This window comes from Cryptomeria japonica, chromosome 8, assembly GCF_030272615.1.
Source record: "Cryptomeria japonica chromosome 8, Sugi_1.0, whole genome shotgun sequence".
Taxonomy (NCBI): domain Eukaryota; kingdom Viridiplantae; phylum Streptophyta; class Pinopsida; order Cupressales; family Cupressaceae; genus Cryptomeria; species Cryptomeria japonica.
Genome location: NC_081412.1, coordinates 452610293 through 452634634, shown reverse-complemented (window position 1 = coordinate 452634634; position 24342 = coordinate 452610293). Strand labels below are relative to the sequence as shown.

General features: G+C 33.7%; 1 protein-coding gene across 1 annotated transcript; it reads right to left on the bottom strand.

Moving 5' to 3' along the window:
* Nucleotides 1-588: 588 nt before the first annotated feature.
* Nucleotides 589-5796, bottom strand: LOC131857714 (SPX domain-containing protein 1-like). The gene is made up of 5 exons (XM_059210419.1): nt 5539-5796; nt 5161-5320; nt 4781-4858; nt 830-909; nt 589-744 (listed from the first exon to the last, which is right to left on the bottom strand). The coding sequence occupies exons 1-5, from the start codon at nt 5794-5796 to the stop codon at nt 589-591; spliced, it is 732 nt and encodes a 243-aa protein (XP_059066402.1).
* Nucleotides 5797-24342: the final 18546 nt, after the last annotated feature.

Sequence of the window (24342 nt, the reverse complement as noted above, 5' to 3'; positions counted from 1 at the left end):
CTATAATTCTTCTAATAACGTAAAATTAACTTGGAATTTTTTATTTATTTTTCCAATTTATTCATCCCTTTATTATAAAATAATGTGATTTATGATTTAAGATGATTGATTAAAGCTTTCTTTTAAATGTGTGTTATACTAAGTTTTATGAGCTTAAAAAATTATCTTAGAATAAAAATGAAAAGACTTTATTTTTTATTATAACTTCAATTGATTTTATAAGAACTAACTCCCACATTAAATTTTGCATATTTTATCTTATTTATTATATTTCTCTAGACTTGACCATCTTGAAATATGCTTAATAAAATAATACTCTAAGGCAAATAAACTTCTAATATTACTAAGAGTGGAAGAAGATGGGGGAGAGCAATGAAAGATGCTTAAGGATTTTGTAGATGGGGAGGGAGAAAGCAAAGATAGGGATCGAGATGAGGATGGATCAGCCTTTCCCCGTGATTTTTTGGGTAAGGCTTGGATGTTTGCGCTCTCGGATTGCTTAAATCACACACACTAAGCTCTGAATTTTAGACTTAAAAATATTAAACATTCATAATTCGCTAACATTCTCTAGACTTAATATGTTGCTTAGTACGTCTGATTTAAGACTTGCCCGCACAGTCTAGTGCACACCACGACGGAGAGACAAAGAAAATCCGCATCCCCACAACCCAAGATAGGGCATCTCGTTGCAAGCAACCCACACCCACTGTTAACCAGAGAACAGAGGCCCCCCAAGCTGGGCTAGAAGAAACAGCCATCCATTAGGGAGTAGAAAAAGGCCCAAGAAGATGAGGCACGAACAACCACTCATGCGCATAAAAAATACCAGCGAGAGTCCTATGAACCCAAAAAAGTTGGCCTCCATAGCACAGACACAAGATCGTAGACCACCAAACACAGGCAGATCTGACAGGACACCAACTCAAATCCAACCATCCACAGAAGGAAACCAACACAAGGGAAGCCTGAGGAAATAAAAACAAAAAAACCCACATGTACGGGGTGCCAACAGGAGCCTTCCAAAATAGGAGACACGTTGTGTGATTTAAGCCATCTGGAGTGTGCGTTGGACGGGTTGGGCTTTGGCTTAAGCCTGTGTGTGCAAAAAGAGGTTATTGTGGATCTGTGAGTCGTTCTTGTTGACTCTGTTTGGTGACTTTTTCTACATTCTGCCCCTACATTCTACGAGGAATCTATGTGGTTGTGGGCTGTGAGATATTTTACTCCTCATTGCGGGTGAGGTTTTTGAGATGGTTTCCCTTTGTGGGCCTTGCTTCTCTGCTCGGTCCCTATTGTTTCAGCGCTTCCTGCTTGTTCTTTTCTTCGTGATGTCTTGTGTCCTGATATGGGCTTCTCCTATGGCTCCTGTTTTTTTTTCTTGCGTGCGTTTTAGACTGTGTTTTGGCTCAGGTTTTTGTTGTGGAGATGCTCGACACCTTTAATGCTAGCATGTGGTGGGCCCTTTGGAATGGTGCCCCTGTTCTCCAATATGCTTTCTACATTGGTATTATCTGGTCGAGGGCTGTGTGTATTTGGGCTCCTCTTCCTAGTTGGGCTCCTAAGGTGAGTATCTCTCTTCTTGTCTTGTTGGGTCTGGTGTGTTGTCTTCTCCACCATTGGTGGGATCTCCTGTACTTTTACCAGTCCTCCCTCCATAGACTTCTTTTGAGGTGGAGTCTATTACTTTGGGGATTGATGCATTTTTCCAAGATTATAGTTTTCCTTTCGAAATTGGTTTTGTATTACAAGTAGTGGATTGGATGTGGTTGTATGTTGAGGGCTGGTACCCTATAGACGATTAACCAAAGAGGGCTATGCTCCGTTCTTACTTTCTTTTGTGTTGGTGCCGGACTTCCTTTAAAGGATGTTGTTTTCTTCTTCGTTTTATGCTTCTATCCCTACAACCCCTCATCCTCTCATGGTTCCTTCTTTGGGTTGGTTAATTGTTCCTTAATTGTTCCGTTTCTAGGTACCTCCAGCTTCTTGTGGTCTTCTCCTTTGTCCAAGGATACATCTTGGATAAGATGGTCTTTCAGGTAAAAGGTTGTAGAATATCTTTTAAAATCTAATGTTTGCTTTCTTCTCCTTGGCTACTTTAGCTATAGTGCAAGGAGTTTTCATTGAAAGATGATTTGGGGTTCTTTCTCAAACCCCTCTTTTTCGATTAAGTAGTTTTGTTAGGTGGGAAATGTGTTCCTGTCAATTCGATGCTCTAGTAAAAAGTATCTATTTAAAAAAAGGGTTTGCCTTTTCTGGTTCTTGTGTTCTTGGTGATCTCACTACTTGTGAGTGTCTTTGTGTGCGTTGGCGTGGCAATTATGTAATAGTTGGGGCCTATCTCGATTGTATCTAATAAGAACAAAACAATAGTATTAAAAAAAGTGTTTCAATAGATAAATAATTATATTTTATTGAATCTATCAACTTGTTGATTCGTTTTAATCCATAGTCTAGAAGTGTGTGTGTGGACATATGTATATGTGTGTATGTGTATGCATATATATATATATGTGTGTGTGTGTATATATGTGTTTATGCATATATACACATAATATATGTCTATTATATACATATATATTATGTGTGTGTGTATATATGTATATAATATTATATACATTATATCATTTTTCTATAATATGTCTATAATAATTATTACATATGTACATATATATACAAATACATATGCATATACACATACACATATACATGCACATGCACATGCACATACACATATATGAATGATGATCTACATATGCAAGTCATGGCCCTTTTGATGATGCCATTTTTTCAATTCTATATATATACACATTATTTTTTTATTTAAACTAAAAACACTTTTGTCTATGAAAAAATCTACAAATACCCATTTAATTATTTTTCTAAAATAATTGAAAAGAATTATACATATTATTAAATGTCAAAATAATTATTGTATAAAAATAAATTCTTCTTTCTTGTTTGATATAAAATTTAGAATTAAATCAATTAAATAATTTAAAAAAATCAATATAAAGATCTAAATATTAAATATTTAGAAAACATTAGAATTAACTTTAATTTCTTCAATTATTTAACTTAAATTTTGTATTATGTTATATATTTTTCAATTATTTAACTAAAATTTCATATCTATTAGCAAAAATTTTAATGCATTTAAAATCTAAAATGGAAAAATATGTTCATGCTCAAAGTTATTTAGTTCTAACGTTACTCAAGCTGTTCTTGTTTAATTTTTCCAACTCTAGTAGTCTTTACTTGATAGATTCATCATCATTCACTACTGCAACTAATATTAGATTTGATACCATGTTCACTATGAAAAGTGTTAGATCTGAGCCACACACTAAGTACAGAGGATGAAACTTTGTCAAACTCCTATAGGTTGTCTTATAGGTCCAACAAGTATAAGAATCTTTAGATCTCAATCAATAATGTTTTGATCATAGACCTTAGTTAATACATTATCCATTTTTTTATTGAACACCTCATTAGCATTAGTACGCTAGGGATGCTATGACATATGTTTGTTATGAATTATCATAAAATCCTTTAGTAAGTCTTTGATTATCTAACTTATGAAATATTCTCGCTGGCCACTAGTGATGTTCAATAAGCAATTACACCCTTGGTAAGGACTCAAATGCATATATACATACATAAACAAAGAAGAAGAAAAAATAGAGACTACGGAAATAAAAAATTTGGTTGTAAATCATATTTGGCCACTGATTTTTACTTTAACAATCATTATCCTACATAATTATTGGTCTATATGAATCTTAAAGGAGCTAACTTAGATTATAAAGAAACTTTAGATAATTGCTTAGGGTTAGAACTCTCTTTTAATTTTGTTATCATGTTCAGGGATATATATTTTAGTCAAAATCAATCTAATGTTATAATTAAAGACTAATGTATCAAATCATAAATTTACAACAACTAGCTAATGGTTGCACCAAATATTGGTTGTATTCTTCTTTCTCTAGTTAAGTATCTTTAAGGGGAGTGGTAAAACAAACGGAGAGCCCTATATTTAATAGGAAAACCTTGGATAAACTCAATCATAGGTGGTTCATATGAGTCATCTTCAATTCAATCCCATCCTACCACTAGACACCATGCAATGGCATAAGAGTGTCTTAACTAGGTTGAATCAAATCTATATTACTTTAAATTTGTTTAGTTTTTTACTTCTAAATTTGTTAACCTAATAGTAATAGTCACTTGTGTTATTTAACTCATTTAATTTTACAAGCATTATTATTTGTAATTTTATAATCAATCTTAACTCAATTATCAAGTTCAATAATCACTCAATTAAATATTATTTTCATGCAATTATAATCCACATAAATCTTTACTTAATAATAAAATTATTCTATTAAAACTAATAGAGAATCAAATGTTTTCTAGAATCAAATGAATTATTTTCTCCTTATGTTGAAGAGATCCACAAGATTCATTGAAATTAAGAAAATTCTAAATTTGTACATATAGACAAAATAACTTGGACATGATTGTAATATTTTTTTTACAATTTATATTGATTAATTGTCAATACATATCGAGTTGAATTTGGTCATCTTATTTAAAATTTGCAAAGCAATAACTGCACTTTTATACACATTTTTTTCATTCTGATTCGAAAACAGGTCTCTCGTAAGGCTATCATAATCTTCACCATTTCTAGAGAATAATACATATAAGAAGCATTGCAAAATGCTTTCACATTCATTTAAGATTTTTAATATAGATTCATTAGAAGATAATAGTTGACATTTTGTCCATGGAATGCAATTCTCTCCCTTGAAAGCACCAATTCTTCTATGATACTTCTTAATAATTTTCCACAATCCTATATGCACATTTCAAACTTTTAGTAAACTATCAAGAAATAGCTTATATATTTACATTCATTTAAGATTTTCAAAAGACAATAGTTGACATTTTGTCCATGGAATGCAATTCTCTCCCTTGAAAGCACCAATTCTTATATGATACTTCTTAATAATTTTCTGCAATCTTATATGCACATTTCAAACTTTTAGTAAACTTTCAAAAAATAGCTTATATATTTGTTTTTTTTAACCTAGATCTTTGAATAGCCTAAATAAAAACCATCACACCCTTTTGAAAATGTTTATTTCAAAATAATACCTGTAAAATTCCATAGACTATAGTTCTCCAAAAGAACCAACTCTCCATGGAAGTTTACCAAATCTTTGCCCAGCAAAACCACTTCTTCTCTTCCATGATTGTGCACTACCATGGCTTGGGTACGGCCATCCTTGACCTTTTCTATCCTTCCTTTGAGTGTCTGAACACATGAATAGTCATACATTAGTCTTCATAATTATATCGAATAGTATATTTCAGATTCTTGTAATATTTGACTGCTAAAAAATGATTTATAACGCTCCATGCATATCCATCTTGAGCTAGGATCGAAACATTAAGTCAAATAAAGTGTATGAAAAATTATATAAAAAACTAAGCATAAGAAACCAAAATTTACACAATCATGATAAATTGTACCTGTAAACGTATATGACACTCTCTACTCTTCTCCTCCATGAATTTGTTGATTTTATCTAATTCAGCATTAAGCAAATTGATGAAGTCCACTTCATATGTATTCAAAAAATCTGGATTTGAATCTCCCATGATTATATCATTTCTTGTAGCTTCAATGAATTTGATTCGTTTCTTAAGAAAGGTATAAGAGATATAATGATCTCTCCATTCTGACAAAATTTGCTGCAATAAAAGCTCAAACCATTTCCCAAACTTCATATTCGAATAACTCTCTGGCCTCCTTCAATGCTTAATGAAACGTCTGCTGCTTATATTCTCAGCTTATAGAAAGCATTGTAATCATATAAAGGAAGTTTGTTTATTTATAGTTGCATATTTTTGAATGCCAAAGCGAATTCTCTGAATTACACCTGACTGACAGAAGACGGAAATCCCAAGGCTAATTGGAAAGTAATTAGACGGAAATACCAGAAAGAAAAAAGTAGTTAAATAAATGGCGGGAGTAGCGAGAGGATCAGCTTATGTTTTTCACGGCCTCTAATTTTATTTAAATTAAGTTGTGTCTTTTATATTAAGTACGGTGGATATTTGTATAAATTCGTACGCGCACATCGATGTTTCAAATATGTCAAGTACGACGAGCGTCGTCAATTTTCAGAGTTCAAAACATAATAAAAGTACGACGACCGTTGTGAATTTGTATAAATCTAGGATACATTTTGGATGCTCGTCGTACTTGACATCTAGGATACATTCTAGATATAAGATTTTCAGATTATTCCGAGGGTTAAGTTTTTTTTGTTCAATCTTTATTTTGTTTAAAAATTTAAAAAATTTAAATTGTGATTTTTTTATTAAAGATGAATACAAGGTTCTTTAATTTTCTAGCTATGGTTAACATTATGTTATATTTAAGAGATAAAAGATGATTATACTAAAAAAAAAATGCAAATCTAAGGTTTGGATATTTATATTTTGAAAGTCAATCTCAATGTGATAGAATAAAAGAAAAGATCAAGACAAGTGCAATGGATTATGGAAAAAAAAACATACATTCAAATAATGCAACATGGAATAGTTGTAATCCTTTATTATTCATTCCATAGATATTACATTCATTGTCTCTTTATACAAGTAAGGATATACTCATTTAACTTTTTCACTTATCCTCTTTAGGTTTAGTACATATTTGTTCCTTACTCATTACATATATCTTCTCTATACCTATTCCATAGCTATCATATTCTATGTTACATATGTGGTATATATTATAATGTTATTATAGATTTCCAAGGTGTATGGACATATTCGTAGGCTTAGATTAGTATAGTTATGACTATCTATAAGTCTTGCAAAGCATCTAGTACTACCACAATTACATTTTATAAATCTTGTGGTGAATTCTATTGTATGTTAATATTGGGAGAGAAAAATCCATGAAATTAAGAATTGGCACCCTTGTGGGTTTGCGCTATTAGCCTTTGTTAGGCCAGTCCTGTGGGGTTTCAACCTAATATGGATGGATCGACTGCTCTTTCTTATTTTAGCTAAATCCATCAACATCATCCTTGGAATTAACCATGTATTATTCTCATGACATAAAAAACTAAACAAATGATGTGTTTGTTCCATCCACTATTGCTTTAAAATTGGCTTAGCAGTTTTGGTCAAGGCATGGACCACCCAAAAATCCTTATAAAAAAATACTTGAGGTCCATCCAATAACTTGTCTACAAACACTTTATTTTTAAAAAGTTTAAAATCTTAAAGTACAAGGTAAAAAAACTGCTATAAGTAATCTTCATCTATATATATTTATTTTTCCATTAGATGATAGTCTCTTACAACCATTAGATGATAGTCTCTTACAACCATTACACATGACCAATAATCTCAATATAAGTTCTCTTTATATGTACTAAAGTAAAAGGTTTTGTAGAAGACTACTTGTTTCTTTCTAGCCAACAACAAAGTTTGTATCTATGTCATCCTTAGATTAGCCACTGAATTAAGCTCCTTCGGTTGGATAGTCTTTGACTGTTTTCCTTATGTCAATAGTACTACAAGTGAAATCATCTAGTGTCTACCTTTTCTACCCATTAGAGTTAGTTAAAAAATTGCATGATGCAAAATAATACAAAAATATGATCTTCCAAAGTATCTAATTGGGTCTTTAGTTCTTGAGTCAAAACTCACCAACTTGAGAAATGTTGACAAGGTGTAGCATCATCATTAAAAGTTTTCTTCATGTTCTTTATTTATTCATTTAGTTCCTTTTAACCATTTTCCCAGTTTACCTTGGATTCATTTAGTTTCTCTTTCTCATACTCCTTAATTGTTTGATCTATTAGTTACTCCTTTTTGTTCCAATCCTTAACTTCCAATAGTAGTTTTTAGACCATCGCTTATAATTTATTTAGACTTGTATCTAATTAAGATCAACTAATATCTATAATTATTGTTGAATCGGGTTTACTATCCTCCCAAAAGTATCCTCCAAGGTTAAACATATTTGCATTTAATCCCTTTTGACACTATTCTTTAAAACATCACTAATTTCCATCTTTTGAATAGGGGCTAATCTGGTAATATCGACTTGTTCTCCTATATCTGTGTTAATGATGGTGTTTTTAATACCACCATAGGAGTAGCTTGAACCTATTTTACATTAAATATTTAATCCGTTGTATAGGATCTATTGGTGATCTAATTTGTAAATCCTTAACCCTAAGATTGGGTAGTCTTCCAAGTGCCAAAGGTGCAAACCTAGAAAGGATACCACAAAATCTATGTTCATATTGAGCAATTAAGAACCAATTATTGAGGTCAGTAGGACCTCCTTCACTTTGTCCTTTGTAAAGCTCAGTGGATTTCTCTAAGATGCTATGCCCAATATCACCAAAATGAGTAAACACTAACTTTAATAAAAACCCTAGACCCACTCTTTTTGTCAGAATTGATGTGATGAAATCGTCAAAGAGATTGTGGCTTCTTAATTATATTTCAAATGGTTAATAGAAGGATGGATATCATTTGTTTGACACGAGCATAGAAGAATAAAGTGTTAATGATTAGTATAATGGAGTCTCTTCTAATCCAAGCATTAATTAAAGAAGGTAGAGGTTTGATGTATCTTTGAGGGGAGATAAAATAACTAAATGAAAAGGAACATATTTGATGGTGCACAAATCTGGCAATAAGCCATTATTTTAGGATTTCCAACTTGGAGGGGATGATTTGTCATGGGATGGTCCTTGCAGTTTGAAAGCATAGCAAATCATGATTAAAAGATATGATATAAACTAAAATAGAGTTTTAAAAACATTTAAAATATCTTGCCAAAGCCTAAATTTGTGCATCTTTAGCCCTCTAGTAAAGTTTTCATCACATATGACTGAATGGAGCTAATTCAATTTTCGGCATCCAAATGGTAGATGGATTTCATAAGAAAAGTAGGTTATAAGAGACTACGAACCATTATGAGGTACAAGAATCTAATAGTTTTTAATGCAATAAAATCATTGCTAAGGGGGGATTTTTTAATGTCGGATCATAGGTATCACAATAATATAGACAAATCCTCAGTGATTTTTGCCTATTTCATTAGACATAGGACTGGGCAAGTGTATGGTCTAGAATCTACACAAGGCACTATTCAAGAAGTAGGTGTTGGTAGGGTTAGATGATGTTATAAGAAATTATGATAACTTCTAGATTATTGTGATGGATGATGAGGGAATCATTAGAAATAAAAATTGGTGACAATCAAAAGTCTAAATTGTTTGAAGAACTAGACGAATTTAGAAGAAAATGCGGCCCCGTACTGGATTTTAGCATACATTTGTCAGGAAGGACTATAGGAGAAAATTCAAGCAGATGATATGGAAAGAGAGATCGTTATAGATGATGCCAAGATGGATGATAGAGAAGGAAATTAAGAGGATCATTTATATGGCTTGTGTCTTAGTTAATAAATAAGTAGTAAATAAGTATTGGTATTTTAGAGTAGGATATTTAGTATAGAAGGGAGTCTCCCTTGGTGTTAAGTAGGGATTTTTTTTTCTACAAAATATTTTGTAAAGTTAAATCATAGAGTTCTTTTGATAGATGTTTATGTAGTAAAAAGGGATATAGTTTTTGTTTTTATTTGTAAAATTGAAGGGATGAAAACTGTGGGCCGATAAGATCTATTTTAATGATGCAAATCTAAAATATGTAAACTATGTTTTTTTGTCTTTAATTAAATGTGTATTGGCCCTTCTAGTAGTATAACTATAAAAAGAAACCTAGAGCCACTATATAGTACACCCCTGTTTTGATCATAACTATTTTCCCATTGCTAGGTTGAATTAATCAAGGTCAAGCATGTTATCAAAATAGATGATATGCATATAAATTCAATGAATATTTTTTTTTATAAAACTTTATGATGTTATTTACTAAAAAAGTAGGGTGAATCATTATATACCAATTTCAACTTGATCAAACATTGATTATCATTAATAAATTCTCCAAACATGAAGCCCAAATCATCAAAGAAATATTTACTAATCTTCTTTAATGTTGAAGTTGTTGGGATTAGGATGTCTCAACCTTACAGAACCCTAACATGTTTGATTATTTAATTAATTATTTTCTAATTGACTTATCCTAAGTTATAAACTTCCTAAGTTGTCATTGGCTTTGCAGGACCTCTTGGTGAGGTTCCATCATACATAGAAAGTAATTATTTTTTAGAAAGTTGGCACCACTTAGAAGATACTATGTCGGAGTGGAAAATGATTTGGTAATTTCCTACATTGATCAAAGAGTCTTGGTTTTCACCTTCTATTATTTACTCTAGTTGTATTTTAGTTATTGGAATTTATGGTGGACTTCATTTTTGACAAGTGGTGTGAGGTAAGGAAGGTACCTATTCTTTGTCATAATAATTTCTATGTTGTACTTACGCTATACTTGGCAAGATGACCCTTATTAATGAGATAGGTGTTGATGCCTTGGAAGTTCCTATGTGTAACATTTTATGGCATTAGCAAGATATTGTCTATGACACAACTTACCTTTTTGGTGTTGAAGATGGTTTTCAAAACCATGGGCACCAACCTCATTTTGTTGAGCTCTATTTATATGTTGATTCCTTGCTAATTTATGAGAGGAGAGGAGTTCATTTTATAGGGGTTATGTTGCTAAATTTTCTGCAAGATGGAGAAAGATGTAAATCTCCATGTAAAGGCCTAGATCTTGAAGATTATACTATAGCTTTATTTTGTTGTTGAATAATACAATGGCTCTATGGTTTTGGTTTGTGGGTTTTTTTACCCAAAAGGGGTTTCCCCATGGTATATTTGTGTTCTATTCTTTTGTCTTTTTCTTTTATTTTATAAATTTGTGTTGTTGAATCTAAATGTATGCATGTTATTGAAACTGTTGTTTGATATGGCAAGATCTGAAATTGTAATTACTTTCCTCTAAGGGTTAGTGTGGGAAATAAATTATGTCTAATTATTTTTTATGGCATAGTAGTGAGTGTGCATTTGTAATTGATGTTGGATGCACATACTAATCTCAAATGGCTTTTTTGGGATGCCTTTTTTCCCATCAATTGGTATCAGATCTCTATTCAAAGATTTGTAGGTTGCTTGCATTTGCATTATTTGAGGTGCATGTAGTTTCATGGACTCGCATGTTCCTTGCATGTTTTTGTATGTTAATGCATGTGAAGATCCTTGGTGTTTTGGGTTTGGGTATTCCTTCTATGAATATTTCTTAGTCTAGGAAGCTTGAGGAAATCTAAAGAAATCAGTTTAACATTGATCCTTTGGTGAGTGGAAGTTTTGCAGTTGTTTCAGTCTCAGGCTACAACATGGATTTTGAAGGATGGTTAAGATAGAAAAAATAGAGTAGGTCACATGGAAATGATGTTGATCTAAATCTCCTATTTGATACAAGAATAATTCTTGATGCATGGAGTGTATTTCTATACATTGTGGTCGCATGAAATAAAAGTTTTCATATTGGGTGTCTGTAAGAGGCTCCTAGGTAGTATGGAGAAGCTTGGTTTGTTTCAACTATGTTGTGTTGTTCTTACGTTGGGTTCTTGTTTTTCCCAGTATTGGAAGGTGTTTCTTTTGGTTTCCTAAATACATGGAGGCTATGTAGTTGATCGTTTGATGATTTGGAAGATTCTGAAATAATTTATCTCCCTTAGATGCATGTACTAATGGTGGTTGTGGCGCTGGCCTACAAATGGACCTAGAGTTCTTGATCTTCTTTTTCCTTATGAATGGTTGTACTTTATTGGCTCATATTTGTGTTCTTTGGATCTAAGGGTTTTATTGATTTTCCTTCAAAATCTATGTTAATTCTCATCTATGATAGTCCATTATTATGAGTTAAGTTGTTTGCTGCTTTTTTGGACTTTTGAGTCTTCTAGATGTGCAGTGGGTATGGATGTGCATGGGTGCTCGCAAACATAGTTGCTTTGTAGTTTTTATATGGTAAAAAAAACTCACTATTTTGTGGAGCTACAAAGGAACTAATTTTGAGACCCTATATTTTTGGGGGTGTTACACGATAAGATGGTTGTAGTTCTGCATGCATGCTTTGTGCATAGTCAGGGAAGTTGAGATTTTTTCTCTGAATGGTGATGCTATTATTTGACTAGTCACTCATCATTTCTATGGCGATGCTTGGTGAATTCCTAGACTGTGGTGTTTGATGTGGACATGATTAGCAAATCAGATATGTGCTTGATTTGGTGTTTGGGTCATGTTGTCTATATTATTAATCTCTTTGAGATCTTATTTCTCATGTCACTAATATGATAATAAGTTTTCATATTTTAGTAATTGTATCTATGAGTTGTGAAATATTGTGGGTTGTCTTTACCTACATGTTTGCAGTGGAAGAACTTAGATGTGGATCATCTATATCCATGAGGTTTGATTTAGTGTTGATACAAACTTGTTAGCTATCTTTGTATATAATCACTTGTGCATTGGTGTGATTGTTTTGAGATGACAAGATGGATGATAAGCGATTACCTAGATAGTCAATTATGGGGTCTTGTAGCATAGTGTATTTTCTTGGTTTGGAGATCTTGGTTTCACTTGGTGTATTTTCTTGGTTACTAGTAGTGCACTTGTACGTGTGTGGACTGGATGATTTTCAGATTTGGGAGATAGTGTATTACGCACTTGGAGAGATCAATATCATAGTTCAGTGGGAGCTTTAAAATGGACTATGTATTCATCACTTGGTGATGAATGATCTTCTTTAATGACGTAGATATTTTGGAGCGACTCTTAGATCTTGTTCATGTAGAGTGTGTCTTTCATCTTTTGCAGGTACACTAATTGAGGATGTGAAATATATCGCAACCATGGAGGACACTTAGATTCTTTGGTTTGAGGTGTTGGTGGTGCTTAATAGGTGATATTGGTTTAGAGTATGTTGTTGTTATGTCATAGTATACTCTTTATTGCACGTTAGGGTTTGGCATGATATATTTCTCTTGACATCATGGTATAATCACTTGGAGAATGTGATATCCTAATAGGGGATGGTAAGATATGATGTCATAATGAGTTCCTGATTCTACAGATTGGATCTTTGATAGTAGTTTGGTGAGTTATCTTTATATTGAGTGAATTGGTCATGTGCTTGAGAACTTCATGATATTACAAATATGCATTTGGAATTTGGCATGGATCGATCATTAGTTGGTACTCATGGATACATGGAGACCTAGGTGAGGCTATAGTATTCTTGAGATGACAGACATGTGTTGAGATGGTTACTCTTAATGAGATTTCAGCTGGAAGTCTGAGCAGGCTACACCTTGGTTGAATGTGAGTTCAACAAAGATCTATGAGGAGATTGTTCTTGGATGAGTCATGATGACTTGAAAATATTGGAGGAGAACTGTAATTATCCACTCTTGGTCTACTCGATGGTTTATCACTTGAAGTATTGGACATTATATCTCTAAGGTTCTTTATGCGTTTATTTCATATTCATGGATATTGAGCTACAATCAGGTAGTTCTAGAGGATTTATTGTAAGAGATGGATAGCATGGATAGCTCATTAGAATGTTTTTTCTTTTATAATGATAATAGGGGGCCGATTTTTTGAAATGGGAAATGTAATTTGATCTTCTTTTAGAGGCTTACATATATGTAGATTCATGATGCAAATGTTATGTTTGATCTCTTGAGGTTGAACATGTTTTGATGTTGTTATGAATTTTTTATTATGGTTGTAAATGAGATATTTCATGGCATAGCTGACATTTAGAGGTTTTTTTAGAAGGACATGCTACATGTTTATGGTTTGCAATTTCTCCCTTTTATCTTAGTGATCTTACTAGATGTTCCAGTTCACTTGGCATTAGATTTGAGGTTCTATGTGGAGCTATAGTTATCACTAGTGTGTGTTCATAGGTTGTAACTTTTGTGATGACATGGAGGTTATTGCATCTCTTTCTTTTATCTGATGTGGAGAATATGGGAGAGTTATGGAGACTTGTTGAGAGTGATGTTTTTGCAATAACAGTTTTTGTAGAATGTGTATATCTTTGTGGTTGATCCTTGGCACTACATGGTTACACTCTTCATGAGTAATGATTCATAGACTCGATATGCCTTTTGATCCTATTAGATTTGTCATTAACCATGGAGTGGGAGTTCTTGAATGTGTTTGGTCTTCGTTGACTCATTTTGCACATGTAGCTTGAGGTTGCACTTTCCTAGGTAGGTTATGTTGGCAGCATGAATTTTCTAATGTTGTATACCTTTGAGGTATGGGTGATTGGATGGATTAACACTTGTTGATGGGATTGGTCATTTTGATTATTGTTTTGGTCGGTGTTTTATCTTTCTTTCTGGAGGATAACTTTAGAGTTGTGTTATGATTACAAGCTTTGAAGTTGATGTTATTGAATCTTCTGGATAAATTGGGAGCATAGTAGAGTGGTGGAAGTATCATGTAGCCTTTGATATCATTTTTATCTTAGGCTTGTATTCTTTGAATTGGTGCATATTTACCTTGGCTTGTTCCTTTCTTCCATGGGTGGCATGTTGGAGGTTGATGGGGATTGTTGCTTGAGATGGTGGACACCATGGATGTTATTGCAAATGTCTTGATTGGAGCACAAGAGAAGGTTCAAGATCTATTTGCTTTCGTAAATGGTAGTGATCATGTGGTTTCATCATTTTGGCTCTTAAGAAGTTGACATTGTAGACTCTCGATAGGTCTTTGAAAAGTGCGAGAATGTTGAGATTAACGTGTTTAAATATTAGAGTCCCAACATGTTGAATTTTTTAATTAATTGTTTCCTAATTGATTTATCCTAATCTATAAAATTCCTAAGTTGTCATTCACTTTGTAGGACCTCTTAGTGAGGTAGCATCCTACATGGCAGGTGATGAGATGGCCTATTCCTTATTTTCTAGAAAGTTGGAACCACTTGGAAGATACTGTGTTGGAGTGGAAATTGATTTGGTAATTTCCTGCATTGACTAAATAGTCTTTGTTTTCAGCTTCTATTATGTATTCAAGTTATATTTTAGCTATTGGCTTTCATGGTGGAGCACACTTTTGACAAGTGGTGCGAGCTAAGGAATACACTTATTCCTAGTCAAAGTAATTTTTTATGTTCTACTTACATTGTATTTGGCAATATGACCATTATTGATAAGATAGGTGTCATGGGATTAGCAAGATATTGTTTATGATACAACTTACCTCTTAATTATTGAAGATGTTTTTTGAAGCCATGGGCACCTACCTCTTTGTGTCGAGATCTATTTATATATTTATGCCTTATCTTATTTATGAGAGAGGAGTTCATTTTATAGGGGTTATGCTACCAAATTTTCTCTAGGATCGAGCAGGATGTAAATCTCCATGTAAAGGCCTAGAGCTTGAAGATTGTATTGTAACTACATTTTATTGTTGAATAATACAATGGCTCACTATAATTTGGAGTGTGAGGTTTTTTACCCAAAACGGTTTTTGCCACAGTAAATATAAGTTCTATTCTTATGTCATTTTCCTCTATTTTATAATTTTTTGTTGTTGAATCTAAATGTATGCATGTTGTTGAAACTGTTGTTTGAACTAGCAAGATCTTAAATTTAAATCACCTTCCTCTAAGGGTTAATGTGGGAAATAAATTGTTCTTGATTTCACTTTATCGAACAATAGTGTATGTTTGTAATTGATTTTGGATGTGCATACTGATATCAAATGGCTTTTCTAGGATGTTTCTTTTCCCTTCAGAAGCAATTAATCAAGACACATCCACAAAAAGAATACCAGATTTATGTGGAAACTACAAATAGTAAAAAATACAATGAGAATAGCTACTTGGATCTGTTGTCCGAGTCCAACCTCACATAATAGGAAAACAATTAGGAATGTAAAAAATTAAGTTTGCACCAACCTACTAGAGACACCAATCCCTAATTACATTTATATGCACCAACCTATAGGAGACACCAATAGTCTTCTCCAAGATCTAAGCACCAACTCAGATCACATGAGAGACTAATGTCACCAAAAATACAAGAAATATGAATTGTGAAACTCTATACTATTTAATACTTAGGTTTCTTTTGATTTGAAAAACTTTAGAACACTCTTACATAGTAAATATTATTTCCTAATGAAACCACACATAATGATTGAGATTCTCATCACACAACATCAGCCACATACTCGTACATCAATACCTTTTGGATATATACATTAAAGAATCGCCCCTAATATGGGTAAACCTAGATCAACTATATATATGAATTACAATCATGATTACATCTACATGTTGACTTAGAGTAATATTATTACATCTACAAATCGATCATAATAATAAAACCTACACCAAATGTATAGTAGGCTCTATCCAAAAGATACACATTACTCCAAAAAAAGTGACACATTATCCATTACCAAACACACGTTGCAGTGGACCCAATGTGCACAATCACACACTACTTCCAACTAGTCCACATTATAATCCACTAATGTGCCACACCAAAACATCAACCCAGTCATCCAACAAGCACATTGACCACTCTGTAACTTCTAATTTATCTTTTATATATATAAAAATCTAAAACATTAGAATATGAAACATCATGTGTATACGTACTTCACTTCCAAATTGTAGGTTATTACTCTCAAATGTGACAAGATGTGAAACCCATCATTCTAATAGTGTGACTGAATGCACATTCTATTCTTGAGAAATAAAAAATAGAAGAATATTGGAGATATCTCAAGAGAACATCAAATAAGGTATCCAATCAAGAACATGTCAAACGAAAAAATAATGAACATTTTAAGAGATATCTAGCATAGCTAGCCAATCTGAACTCAAATACTTAGAGATGGACACGACAGTAGTTGCACTCTTTTGGATGTCTTGAAATCAATGATAGAACTATCCAACACCTTTTACATCAATGGCAACATATGTACAACAATCTCCAGCTTTTCATTGATGAAAAACAACAAAATGCTACTTCTATTATGCGGAAGCCAACACTACCCACATTGGGTTACACATGGCTAAAAGAGAAGGATTTACTATAGTCTGGTTAGAGTTTGACTCACTAAACATTGTCAATTATTTGAGTGGATGCACGGATCCTAGTTGGATGACAACCAACCTAATCAAGGATTGTCAAGATATAATTAATGAGCTGACAGATTTTAAAATCTCACACATATATCGGGAAGGCAATAAGGCGGTAGATCTACTAGCCAATCTAGCAGTGGGATACGTGGCAATCAATTGGTGGATCAACAGGGATGCTTTCCCCAAAATTATGTGTGAGCTGGCCCATGATGATTACTATGTTAATCAATGATCTCTCATCATGACTTGACTGAGTTGATGGGGAAACAAGTCTTTTTGGTTTTCCCTAACCAAAGATCTAGAAACCTCCTCGGTGACTAGATTTTCTTCCTTTATGTGTGGCTTTTTTTCTACTATTTAGAAATTTTGTTTGTTTGGCCCATTTCCTACAACTGGTCAGTGTCGTGCCCCATTTTCTGTTATTTGGTGACCAGGAGCATAATGGGCGGGGATAAGAATAGACAAGACCCCTTTACTTGCAATAAATGGAAGAAGAACAAAGATGTGTCACATGAAGTCGTCAATGGGGGACTCGTCCCCTACTTGGACCATCTTCATGGCCCCTCTCCCCTACTCACGGCGGCCTTTGTCAATGGATGGAAAAAAGGGAGCCTCAGGGCTTATGGCGTTGATTATCAGATTGATGAAACCTTGGTGGTGACGTTCACTCATCTGGCTATGATTGGTAGAAGATTTTATAGGGATAAGAAAACTGGGGAGGAGGACTTGACGAGTTTCTTTGACAAAGACAAAGAGCGCTCTAGAGTCACCAAGATGGCCAATGGGAGCTACAATAGAAAAGATCTCATGGCTCCCTTGGCTGACATGGCCAAGTTTATAATGAGGTATATTACTCTCGATGGTAGGTATTGCAACATCTTTTCCTACCATTTTACCATTTTAAATCATCTTAGACATGGTAAAATCATTTTTGTACCTTTCTATTTGGCCTCTCTTGAAAATAGCCTGAAAAAACATTTGGAGAACCCTAACAACCCTGTTCTCCATGAGGGACTTATTTCCCTCATCATGGAGTATTCTAAATCCCTTGAAATTATGCCCCCTCTTTCTGAGACTTGCCTTCAAACTTATATCTAGGATGACTCTGACTCGCAAATGGACTTGGAAGAAAGTGGGGATCCTCTTGATGACCCTAAATACAAACCTGTGGATGAAGGAGAGATGATGGTCACCCTTGGGATGTTTAGCAGTAAGAATCCTCTCCGATGGGTGGCTAGCAAATACAAAACCACCAGCAAACTAATCTCTAAGGCCGAGCCCCTCTCTAAAACTAAAAAGGATGGCGGCTAAGGACCATAGCCTGAAGATTACAGATCAGGGAATTAAATTGGACATACCTATCAATGTCCTATAAGAAAAACTAGGGGACCATAGCCAACAAAGAGAATAGTGGGATTTAGAGGATTGGTAACCTGATTAATTTGGCTATGGAGGCTACTAGAAGCCAAGAGAGCTGCTAGAAGTGCGTTGAGCACAAAATTGATACACTCTAAATGGGGGTTAAAGAGATTATTGATATCTCCACTGCTTCCCCTGAGCCCAACAAACATAAGAAACTCATTATTATGACCCAAAAACTCTCCCAGGACATTGAGGTGATGAAATGCAATCACGAACAAAGGATTGAAAAGGTGGAGCAGTCTATGGCTGAGATTAAGAAAAATCTCAAGAACCTGGTTGACATAAGCAAAGAAGCCATGAACAACACTATAGAGGGGCTTGAAAAGATTAATGCCATGGTTGTTGATTATAGATCCTACCACAACGAGTCAGTAAAAGATCTTTGGAGGGGAAGATATGGCTGCTAGAGATACCAAAACCACTGGTCCTAGTTCTAGAACTAGAAGCAGGAGTAGCAACAAGGGTACCTCCACATTCATTATAAAGGAGATGGAGGAAATCAATAAGATTTCCATCCAAAAGAACAAAGATCTGGTGCTCTCTCTTAATTGAGAGTTTTTTCTTTTGTTTTGTCTTGTTTGTATGTGTTTCCTTTGTTTTCATGACTGCTCGGGGATGCTCCCCTATTTTGATGTCGGTTCATATTTGTTTGGTTGATGGCCAGCTGTTGTAAAACTTTTGGTTTCAGGTCCATGTAAAACCCGTTTATCTTTATCAGAAACACAAATAAAATTAGTCAAAAATATACCCTCTAATGTATACTAGATCTATAAAAATTATCTAAGCATTTGAACACTAAGAACTATTTATGAATGTGATAACCTTACTCCACTTGAAAGATGTAGCACTTTAGGTCTCTTTTTGTAATTTCCTCTATAGTTAAATATTTACATAAATCACAAAATAACACAAAATAGTATGAATTAAAAATAGAATTTATATATCCATAGATTGAGGACATATTACATTACTTACAAGAAATATTTAGTACAATAACTCATACAAGATAGTACATAAGGATCCATAATCATTTACATTCAATCATAAGGTCAGTTGTATAGCATACATAAAAATAGAAAATGATGACCCTCCCGAGGAACTCATGGAAATAGACACCAACTATGGGTGAGAACATTCTTGGAGTGTGTTGTTTCCACCCTACCATGAAGTAGTTACACTTCCCTATTATCTTTCATGAAAAGAAAGATTCATAATTCAGCATGAGCAAAAGTAACCAAGCAACACTAGAAAGAGTAATTGAATTGTGTGGTGTTCTAAAACAATATCTCTTATTTAAAGTATATGCAAATATTTCTCTCATACATGAGGATAAACATAGTCTCTTGATAATGATTCCAAACCATTCAATATACAAGAGCATATAAATACACACATGATCACATTAGAGCATAGATAAGTTCATAATATTATTCAATATCATATGAATATGTATGCAATGAATAATATATATAACACATCTTGATAAGCTTAGAGACTTGTATAGATTTCATCTTTAAGCGATTAAGAAAATAATTATAATAAAGAAGGTATAACACATGCATGTATAATTTAATACATAGATTTAAATAATGAGCATAAATATGAATACATTATTTTAAGTTTAAACTAATTAAATATAAGTAAACATTGATAATTGAATGGAAGCATTCCAAGATGACACCAACTACAAATTCTAGTTGAAAAACAACTCATAAATACCAAGAGGGGGGAGAGGAATCAATATTTCAGTTTTTAAATTTAAATTTTGACAAATGAAAAGAACTAAACACATAATAACAAGAAGAACACAAATATTATCTCATGGAAAACCCCGACATTAAGATCTTTCATTAAAAATGGGCACCAACATAATAGACACCAACCCTATTACAAAAGTGAGCTCCAACTCACATCAAGAGCACCAACTCAGAGTTGTTGAGGCGTCAACCTCAAACTGACTTAATAATACAGTTCAAACTCCAATCTTCTTCTAAATCACATAGCATAAAACAATATTAAGATTTTTGATCACTGAACAAAGTCACAGACTCACAAAAGATATCTTTGATTTAGATGTTCACTATTTCCTTCCAAGGAATATTATGAGATGGTTACATCTTCAAACTAAATAAAAATAACTGGTATTTACTCCTTCACACCTCATGAGTGTAAAACTATCAAAGTTAATGTGAATTGCACATTATTTATATGTCATTGTGATCAGAGTAAAATTTAAAATAGTTGAAAAAAATATTTTCATATTTTTTTTAGTTTTTCTATGTGTTAGTAAATGGCATTTTTGAAGGCCTTCAAGGCATTTTTAGCCCTTGAAAGCGGCCAAGCATGCTTGTTCAAATCTTCGCCTTCAACTCTTGGAGACCTTTCCAATGAGTTAAATGGCTCATGATTTCGAGTCTTGTGCAGAAAGTTATGCCTAGTTATTAAAGTTAGGACAAATTTTATATAGTTTTTCGAAAAATTACATAGTTTTAGATTTTATTATGTAAATAAACCTGATATGACTGTTGGTTTTTCGATTCTTAAGGAGTTGTTGGTGACCCTTGGAATCCCTTGGACTACTATTTGTTGGATTTTCGAATTGAATACAATACTTTTTGGCTTGCTTCAATTCAATGCTTCCTTGTTCTTGTAAACAAAATTTACAATACTGCAGGGTCTCACTCACGTGTTGTCATCCGAATCCATAATTCAGATCACAGTGTCAGCTTCACTTACTTTTAAAGCTGATATCAACCAGAAAACATGTATATTTGATCCTTAATGAAGCACTACTTCAATACATAATTGTAAAGAAAATCACTCTCTCGTAACAATACCTCAAGTTTTTATAAATATATAGTGAACTAAATTGGCCATTCACCATCTTAAACATGAGAACCTCCATTGATATCCACAACATCAAAAAAATGATTCACTTCACCCAAACTAAAGCATACATCACTGTTTTAATAGAAACGGTACATGTTAATAGATGCCCCTTGAAAGATTTTAGCTAAAGACTTACAATTCAGAAATTTAATGCCACGTCCTTCTTTTTAACAAAATTACAAGACGTACAGAAAATGCACAAAAGCTTCAAAGAATAACTTCTCACCACAAAACCGTCGCTCTTACCTTAACCGCACATCAAGAAATAGTTCTTTTAAAAAATAAACCTTCTGGTCTCACATGTCATCACACAATACTCATATTTGATTTAATTGAAAAAAAATGATCGAATAAGAACTATCGAAGCCCAAATAACCTAGCCATAGAAAAAGTTATTTCCTTTACACTACACATGCTACCCAAATTTACCAACGAATTTTTTGGTAACCATACTTTACAAAAAATGACTTGTTACATTCAGGAAGCTACACACTCATAATGAATGTTTGTCTGCCACATAATAAGTAACTTTCAAAACACATTTTTGAACTTTGTAAACTTCAACCAAAAGAAAATGAACAAGAAGATGTTACCATTTAGATTTACATCAACCGACTTTGCAGAACAGAAGGATCCAACGTTGAAAAACAAAAGTAATAATATTGCAGATGAATTGACAGATGAATCGGCAACTATAGATATCATCCAACACAACCAAAATTCATTCCAAAACTCTATCAAGCCCAACACTTGAAGATGTGGCAAAAATAGCTCAATTTTGTCAAATACTTAAAATCTCTAACACTTGAAAACGATCTTGACATCAATGACAAATAATCAACAAACTTCCCCTTTGTCATTTATGGCAACTCAAACTAAACCAATCTAATTTTTTTTTTTAAAACAATCTATAACAAGAAGCTCCCCCTATCTCACTACTCCCCCTTTGACATCAATGATTTAGTCAAAATTGAAAAACTAAAACCAACCAACTTACTTGGACTGGGATATTAAATATATCAGTAAGCACTTCCCCTCAAACCAATTTGCACATTAATGAGGAAGTGAAATCACTCCCAACTTCTATATCAAAAGTTTCCTTTGGTAAAGGCTTAGTAAACACATCTACAATATGTTCTTTAGAAGACACATATTCCAACATAACAACTTATTAGTAACCTTCTCTCTTAAAAAATGATATTTAATTTGAATATGCTTAGTTCTAGAGTGTATATCTAGAATTTTTTAAATATTAATCACTCTCGTATTATCACAAAAGATAGTAAAAGGATGCTCAAACTGTACCTTAAAATCTTGCAATGTGTGTTTCATCTCGTGAGCTATGTACAATATGATACTACATACAGTGAAAAATGATGATGATAAACTATTGCGAAACCACAAAAGATCCAATCACAAGTGTTTGAGACACATCATGTATATGCCTGAGATTTGGGAAAACACAAGACTATTGAATGCACTTGTGGAGAAATGGTACTTTGAGACATGCACGTTTCATTTGCCAACTAGCGAGATGTCAATCACTTTGGAGGCTATCTACAGGATACTACAAATACCTATCCATGAAGAGCTAGTTGTCTACAACAAGGAGGGAGATGTAGATGAATTGTGATGAGTCTTCAGAGACTTGGAGCTAGAGATGATGGGAGGACACTTGAGTTGGGAGGTTATGTACATTATTGGACAAACCTTGGTAGTAGCGGTGGGAGGGGATCAACCAATTCTTGTGTCCTGGTAGGGTTACATATAGATTGACTATAGGGTGGGGTAGGGCACTGAAGATCCTATTGACAAAGAGGACTAAATTTTCTTGGGGGCCATGCATCTTGGCACATTTATAACATTAGCTCCATCAGTTCATGTACCTTAATGGAAATGGATTGGGATGCAAGGTTACACTATTACAGGTCTAGACGCATGAGCATATAGCTATGACAAGATTGATCCATTTCAGAGTCAAAGGTCACAGGTAGGCTTATGTACATATATATGGTAAGATCACTTTCTAGGCATGGATTGGGAAGCTAGAGTACTAGCGGTTTGTAATTGATGATATAGATAGTGTGACATGGAGGTCGTACTTGGACTGTGGGGCCTAGGAAGAGAATTATAGAGAGTTACCATTTAGTTTCTATAGTAGGTATCTCATTTGGTTAGACTCCTTGTATTTTGTATAGACATCTAGTGGATAGGGTTAGGAGATAGTTTGGCTAAGTTCAGCAAATTTCACGAGGTTTGGGTGAGTTTGCTCGCACAGTGAGAGAGTAGGTCCATTGGGGATCATTTTTTTCTTATGATGCAACATTTACATAATTTCAATAGATGGTACCACTACCATGGGATATGTTACTTGATGTGTCTAATGCAAGTACATTAGATGATTATGCGACCTATTTTGTGGTACATCCATTTTCACGACTGATTGGCCTAGGGGAGCCAACTTTGGGATTAGATGATGATGATGACGATGAGGATGGAGGTAGATGGAAGATGAGACAAATGAGATGAGGGGCAATGAGGGTTGTTAGGGGTAGAGGTGGATAGAGGGATGGAGGCTGAGGATATGGAGCACAGGATGGAGATGGAGGATAGGGTAGACCACTGAGGCCAGTTAGAGGGAGAGGGGGACAACCACTACAAGTTTCACCTTAGGTAAAGGTACAACTATAGGCCATACTAGGTGGGTAGGAAAAGGAGGGATAGGGATATGAAAAAACCTGGACATGATATCCTAGATTAGGTCAGACATGAGGAGAGATGGGTAGGGGAGATGAGAAGGAGGATGAGTTACTTATGCTTAGAGAACTCATATAGGGATAGGTTGATGAG

Excerpts from the sequence above, each read along its gene's own strand:
- LOC131857714 (XM_059210419.1), bottom strand. The coding sequence starts at position 5,796 with ATGAAGTTTGGGAAATGGTTTGAGCTTTTATTGCAGCAAATTTTGTCA. Across the intron at positions 4,859-5,160 it reads TAGTCTATGGAATTTTACAG|GATTGTGGAAAATTATTAAG; the intron begins GTATTATTTTGA and ends ATGTGCATATAG. Across the intron at positions 910-4,780 it reads TTGCATTCCATGGACAAAAT|ATCTGCCTGTGTTTGGTGGT; the intron begins GTCAACTATTAT and ends GTGTCCTGTCAG.